The sequence below is a fragment of the Nerophis lumbriciformis genome, linkage group LG22, assembly GCF_033978685.3.
Source record: "Nerophis lumbriciformis linkage group LG22, RoL_Nlum_v2.1, whole genome shotgun sequence".
In the NCBI taxonomy this organism is placed as follows: domain Eukaryota; kingdom Metazoa; phylum Chordata; class Actinopteri; order Syngnathiformes; family Syngnathidae; genus Nerophis; species Nerophis lumbriciformis.
This window is the reverse complement of record NC_084569.2, coordinates 26,179,959-26,187,169: the sequence shown is the minus strand read 5'-3', so window position 1 is coordinate 26,187,169 and position 7,211 is coordinate 26,179,959. Positions and strand designations below refer to the sequence as shown.

The following is a 7,211-nucleotide window of genomic DNA, read 5'->3' as shown; positions in this document are numbered from 1 at the left end:
GCTACCTAAATCACTTTAAATGTTTTTAACAAATATATCAATTGAAGGGTTTGTGTACTGTTAATCATTCTCCAAGATTTGATTGATAATTGTAAATTATTAAGCCAATTAGAAAATGTAGGCCTTACTTTCATAAATTTATATTTATTTAGAATTGTTTTGCCTGGAGCATAATAATGGTGACAAACATTTCTATGTTACAGTTGTTTATTAAAATACCAAATTTGAAAACATAACTACTCAGTCTTACGTTTTATATTCATAAATGTAAGTTTCTCAATACCCGACCTGTTTTTTGTGCCTTTAAAAAATAATTAGAACTTTACTTTAAAGCGCTTTCTACCTCTAACAACCAAAAAGCTGTGAAAGCTATGATACTGTCTTTCAAATTTGGATTATTTACGGAACTTGTGTGAGCCTATGGCTTTACACTTTGTTACATATGTATATTTTGTATTCTATTTTAGTTAATTTCTTGAGTTTACAACCCCCTGACGCTGTTGTGTACTGTGTTTGTACTGTTTCTGTACTTCTTTTGTTTATTATTATTTATTTGCTTGTATGTAAATGTTGCATATTATAAATAAAGGTTTATAAAAAATGTTTTTTAAAAAGACTACTAAGTCACACTGTTGTACAATTAAGCAGTTTTCTTAAATAAATTAAAATTTCCAGTAAGTCATTGGATCCAGTTTTATGTATTTATTGATTTACGGAAAGTTGAACTCCGTTCCTCGAAAACCATTGCGACAAGCAGAGTGGACGACGTGGCCGAATTACGTCATTTCCCTGCGTCTCAGCAAGCCGGGGTTATTCAAACGAGATAAGTACTCGGCCTTCTTTCATTGATGCTAAACAGTAAACACATGTCCTGATCAACATTTGTGAGCAAAGATGTCTGGAAAAATCAAAAGTAGAAGTGCAGCAAACGCGGACTCCATATCCGGCGGCGTGTCCTGCGACGAGCGCATTTTGCGAGAATGTCATCAAGTGTACACGGAACTTGACAGTGGTGAGTCGGCTTTAGGGAGAAGATAGCATCATGCTAGCACTACTTTGTGCTCCACATTTGACCTCGTTTCTATTTAAATAACTCAACCACTATCACATTTAAGTCCAGGTATGTTTGCTTATAAGTGTTACTTCATGTTCAGGCTATTTTGTCCAAGCTTGATAGCCGTAGCTAAAGGGGTTTTGGGCGATGATCCCGAGGAGACGTTCATTTTAAATGGCCCGCTCGTTATTTTAGTTTTTTTTTTTTTTTTTTAAACTTTTTAATTAATAAAGCATTGGTAGCAGTTGTAAGATGAGGTTAGAATCAAAATAATTAAAATCTACATTAATATTACTGGGCTGGGCGATACGGTATTATGTTATAAGTAATATCAGTAATATAATATGTGTTAATATCAGGCGATATCGATAAATATTGATATTTTTATGAGCTATAGAAAATAAGAATTAGGAGAAAAAATTATGAAATATTTCAAATGTAACTTAGTGTCATTATAATCAGCTATCAAGGCAGATGTCAACACAAGCATGGAAAACATTTGAACAAAATAGTTTAATCACGTTGAACACTTTACAATAAGCTTTTAGAAATAAGTAATATGTAAGAAATGCTTCATAAAGTGTAAGAAAACAGTGCAAAGTGTGAAAATGTAAACATGTAGAAACCGGAGAACTATTTTCTGCAGATTTAAGTGGCAGCTGGAAGTTACATCTGTGCTCAAAAGGGTGGCTCAGGTGGTGTGGTATTAGCGTTCTTGCCTTGCAGCATTTACAGACCACATTGGTCTGACTACGGCCCCTTTGAAAACATGCAAAAAAACTGACTTTTCCTCTTTATCCACAATTTCTTTGCTCTCTGCAGCACTCCTTTTTACTCGCTTTTCTCACTCCATGCAAATAATCAAATCGAATCAACAAGATGGCGCAACCAAACTTGATAGTGGATACTGTTACCTGATTGGCTTTTAGCGTATATATGACTTTTAACACTTTTATGAGTGGGACCCCCAAGGGTCTTATAATGTTGTTTTTTTATTTAAAACGATCAATGCTCAAACAATTATGACTAAATATGAATGTTGTAAAATTTTGACCTACTTAAAGCTCCAACTTCTCCACATCAAATGTTTGACTTTTAAAATTTTGGAGGGAAAATTTTGTATAATTTTTGTTTGTTTTACAATTATTATTATTTTTAACAAAAAGGGTGTAAAATATAAAACATTACCAAAAACGTAATATTTACGGATAGATCTGAAGTTGATCTACATATTTAAGTGTTTAAAGTAAAAAAAAAAAAAAAAAGCTAATATATACTTACTTTTGCCACTTTTATGGGTGGGAGCCTCAGGGGTCCAAGGGTCTTATAATGTTGTTTTTTATTTAAAACGATCAATGCTCAAACAATTATTATGACTCAAAATCAATGTTGTTGTAAATTATTGACCTATTTAAGGCTCCAACTATTTCACATCAAATATTTGACTTTTGGGGGGAAAATATTGCATAGTGTCTTTTTATGACCATAAAAACATTGACAACTTTGACAAAAACCCGTCAAACATAAACAAGGTTATATCATCAAATAGATCTGAAGTTGATGTCGAAAATTTAGCATGAAAAATAAAATATATGAACATAAGACTTACTTTTAAGACTTCAATGGCTGGGACCCTGGGACCTCTAACGTTCACAACATTTAGAGAATCCCAAGGGTTAAAAGAGCCATTGACAAGACTTCGTTGGCTACATCAATTTTCTACCGCTTGTCTGGTAGACTGAAGTTGTCAACTGTAGAGTGCACGTGTCCAATTGTCAAGGTTTCACCACTTTTTGCACAACTCTAAGCTCAGTGGCCACTTCCCTCTGGTCACACCCTGTTTGAACACATGTTGTGTTTCTGCTTGTTTGCAGGTTTGATGGCCGTGGCGGAGTCTGTGGGAGTGAAGCTGCTGGCCCCCAGGAAGAAGATCACTGTGATGCTGATGGGCAACCACTCTGCTGGGAAAAGCTCCTTCATCAACTGGTAAACACTAAATACTGCTCCCAATCTGGGTATGAGATCATTATTCTGCAGCGCAGTCAACAAGATGTCTTCTTCCTGGTCCGTCAGGTATGTTGAGGAGCACATCCAGCGCACTGGAGTGGCTATTGAGACCCAGGGGTTCAGTTTTGTCACAAGCGGGCGCAAGAGAGAATCTCTTACTGTAAGTCACACCCTTGACTTTTTCATGGCAACTCCAAATGAACAAAAGAGTTATCATTCCTACAAATGTATCTACCATCCGATATCAGAGCGATACCACAGCAACACTGTGGTACAAATCTCCATCAGTCCTACTTGTGCAACGCTTCACTTCTAAATGTCCTCCTAAGCACACAATTTCTTCTATTTTACCAAGGTATTTTACAAAATACTAACTAATACAAGTATGTGCTATGATTTGTTCAATATCGTATGGGCCAATACGCAATGTTCCAATATTGGGATGGGGAGTGAAAAAGTTGTATTGGGTTATGCCTTGTATATACAGTACTGTATATTTACATACTACTTCTTGTTTGTCTTTTCCAAGGGAAATGCTACCCTTCATCTATATCCTCATTTCAAGCCACTGCAAGAGTTCAAAGGTGAGATTCCCTGGATCTTCTTCCCATTTTCTCAGAAAATTTGAATGGGTATGGAAACCGGGTTCTTTTTTGGCTCTGAACATATACCGCCGGTCCTACTTAGCACCGGTTCACGTAAATTTCAACGGTGCCATATTCGGTACTTAAGTTGCGCATGACGTCAGGCCCAGTTGCTGACTCAACCGGCCGGCTCTTCGTACTGAGGCACTTGGTGATCACTCCAGCGGCACTGAGAGTCGACTCAGTCTAACTACCTCGAGGTCATGTTGCCTTCTTCAATGCTAACAAAGAAATGGACTCAAAAAACGCACCAATGTAAGTCCAGTAAGGCTCCACGTTTTAAAAGTGTGCTAGCTTGATGCTAGTATACATTGGCTTTGCTATTGACATGCTTCTGATAGTATTAGCGATGTTACATGGCAATTTAAACACCTCCAAATGTCTTAATAAAAACTACAACTAAGATACACGTTACAACCAAACAGCTGGTGCGTGATAATATTTACAGTATTAACTTGGGGTGTAACGGTACGTGTATTTGTATTGAACCGTTTCAGTACGGGGGGTTCGGTTCGGGGGTGTACCGAACGAGTTTCCACACGAACATATTAAGTAGGCGCCTAACTAAAGTCTTAACAAGCTGCTCTGCTTCTTCTGCCTCTGTCTCTGTCAGTGCTCTACACAGCACCCAGCATTGTCCCACCCACACAACCATCTGATTGGTTACACGCAGAGCGGTAACAGCCAATCAACGGTGCGTATTCAGAGCGTATGTCGTCAGACTCTCCCCAAATGATAATAAACACCTCCCTGTCAACGACTAGTAACATCACTATGAGCCCGTTAACCTTCTAGAAACCTAAACGGCAGCTCAGCTCGCTCGCAGTCCTGGCTTGAGGTGAAGGCTAATTAGTTTTTAGCGTAACGTGAGCTCATTTTGCTGTGTGTGTGTGTGTGTGTGTGTGTGTGTGTGTGTGTGTGTGTGTGTGTGTGTGTGTGTGTGTGTGTGTGTGTGTGTGTGTGTGTGTGTGTGTGTGTGTGTGTGTGTGTGTGTGTGTGTGTGTGTGTGTGTGTGTGTGTGTGTGTGTGTGTGTGTGTGTGTGTGTGTGTGAGTTACGGACAGCAAAGCCCTGTCTGTTATTTCACTTTACCTTTTTCTGTGTTGATTGAGCTGTGTTGAAGCAGCAAAAAAGGACATTATGTTAAATGAAGAGTTTCTGTCTCTGATAGTTGATATAATAATGTAACTGCATCATTAAGCCTACATGAACTCCATGGTGTTCAGGGATGAATAGTCTCTCCTATTGCTATTGTACTATTTTTTTCAGCTATAGTTACATTAATCATTAGTAATGGAGCAGCCTAGTTTTGAATGGCAGGGTCCCTGCTATCACATGTTGATAAAACTATAACATTTACATAATAAAAATCAACTACAGGCTTCCCAAATGCTGTAATAAATTAAGCATGATGAGTTGACTTGAAACTGTTTAAAGGCCTACTGAAATGCGATTTTCTTATTTAAACGGGGATAGCAGGTCCATTCTAAGTGTCATACTTGATCATTTCGGGATATTGCCATATTCTTGCTGAAAGGATTTAGTAGAGAACATCGACGATAAAGTTCGCAACTTTTGGTCGCTGATAAAAAAGCCTTGCCTGTACCGGAAGTAGCAGACGAGTAACGTGACGTCACAGGTTGTGGAGCTCCTCACATCCGCACATTGTTTACAATCATGGCCACCAGCAGCAAGAGCGATTCGGACCGAGAAAGCGACGGTTTCCCCATTAATTTGAGCGAGGATGACAGATTCGTGGATGAGGAAAGTGAGAGTGAAGGACTAGAGTGCAGCGGGAGCGATTCAGATAGGGAAGAGGCTGTGAGAGGCGGGTGGGACCTGATATTCAGCTGGGAATGACTAAAACAGTAAATAAACACAAGACATATATATACTCTATTAGCCACAACACAACCAGGCTTATATTTAAAATGCCACAAATTAATACCGCATAACAACTCAAACACCTGCACAACACACTCAATCCCACAGCCCAAAGTACCGTTCACCTCCCCAAAGTTCATACAGCACATATATTTCCCCATAGTCCCCAAAGTTACGTACGTGACATGCACATAGCAGCACGCACGTACGGGCAAGCGATCAAATGTTTGGAAGCCGCAGCTGCATGCGTACTCACGGTACCGTGTCTGCGTATCCAACTCAAAGTCCTCCTGGTAAGAGTCTCTGTTGTCCCAGTTCTCCACAGGCCAATGGTAAAGCTTGACTGACTCTTTCGGGAATGTAAACAATGAAACACCGGCCGTGTTTGTGTTGCTGAAGTCGGCCGCAATACACCGCTTCCCACCTACAGCTTTCTTCTTTGCTGTCTCCATTTTTCATTGAACAAATTGCAAAAGATTCACCAACACAGATGTCCAGAATACTGTGGAATTTTGCGATGAAAACAGACGACTTAATAGCTGGCCACCATGCTGTCCCAAAATGTCCTCTACAATCCGCGACGTCACGCGCTGACGTCATCATACCGAGACATTTTCAGCAGGATATTTCGCGCAAAATTTAAAATTGCACTTTAGTAAACTAACCCGGCCGTATTGGCATGTGTTGCAATGTTAAGATTTCATCATTGATATATAAACTATCAGACTACGTGGTCGGTAGTAGTGGGTTTCAATAGGCCTTTAATGTTGCACTTTTTATATATGTAGAAGAAAAGTTTTGTCATTTTATTTAATCTGAGCAACAACTTGAGGCAGTTTAATGTTTATTAACGTGGAAATAATTATTATAGTGTTCCCAATGTTAAAAGGATAAAGCCATTGTTTACAAATTTGGTAATTAAATAGCCAAAACATTTATATTTTGTTGTATTCTTACAGTACCGAAAACGAACCGAACCGTGACCTCTAAACGAGGTACTTACCGAACCGAAATTGTTGTGTACCGTTACACCCCTAGTATATATGTACAGGTAAAAGCCAGTAAATTAGAATATTTTGAAAAACTTGATTTATTTCAGTAATTGCATTCAAAAGGTGTAACTTGTACATTATATTTATTCATTGCACACAGACTGATGCATTCAAATGTTTATTTCATTTAACTTTGATGATTTGAAGTGGCAACAAATGAAAATCCAAAATTCCGTGTGTCACAAAATTAGAATATTACTTAAGGCTAATACAAAAAAGGGATTTTTAGAAATGTTGGCCAACTGAAAAGTATGAAAATGAAAAATATGAGCATGTACAATACTCAATACTTGGTTGGAGCTCCTTTTGCCTCAATTACTGCGTTAATGCGGCATGGCATGGAGTCGATGAGTTTCTGGCACTGCTCAGGTGTTATGAGAGCCCAGGTTGCTCTGATAGTGGCCTTCAACTCTTCTACGTTTTTGGGTCTGGCATTCTGCATCTTCCTTTTCACAATACCCCACAGATTTTCTATGGGGCTAAGGTCAGGGGAGTTGGCGGGCCAATTTAGAACAGAAATACCATGGTCCGTAAACCAGGCACGGGTAGATTTTGCGCTGTGTGCAGGCGC

The 7,211-nt window shown here is 38.8% G+C and overlaps 1 protein-coding gene across 2 annotated transcripts in view; it reads left to right on the top strand.

Moving 5' to 3' along the window:
* The first annotated feature begins 753 nt into the window (after positions 1-753).
* Positions 754-7,211, top strand: part of LOC133615189 (uncharacterized) — a 53,328-nt gene continuing 46,870 nt past the window's right edge. Inside the window, exons 1-4 of one of the 2 annotated variants that reach the window (XM_061973576.2) lie at positions 754-1,012; positions 2,929-3,040; positions 3,128-3,221; positions 3,591-3,645. In XM_061973576.2, coding sequence (XP_061829560.1) covers positions 895-1,012; positions 2,929-3,040; positions 3,128-3,221; positions 3,591-3,645 — 379 coding nt within the window. In that variant the 5' untranslated portion in view covers positions 754-894. Of the gene's footprint in view, positions 1,013-1,048; positions 1,121-2,928; positions 3,041-3,127; positions 3,222-3,590; positions 3,646-7,211 lie in introns of those variants that run through there. The other variant, XM_061973577.2, reaches the window with a different exon arrangement.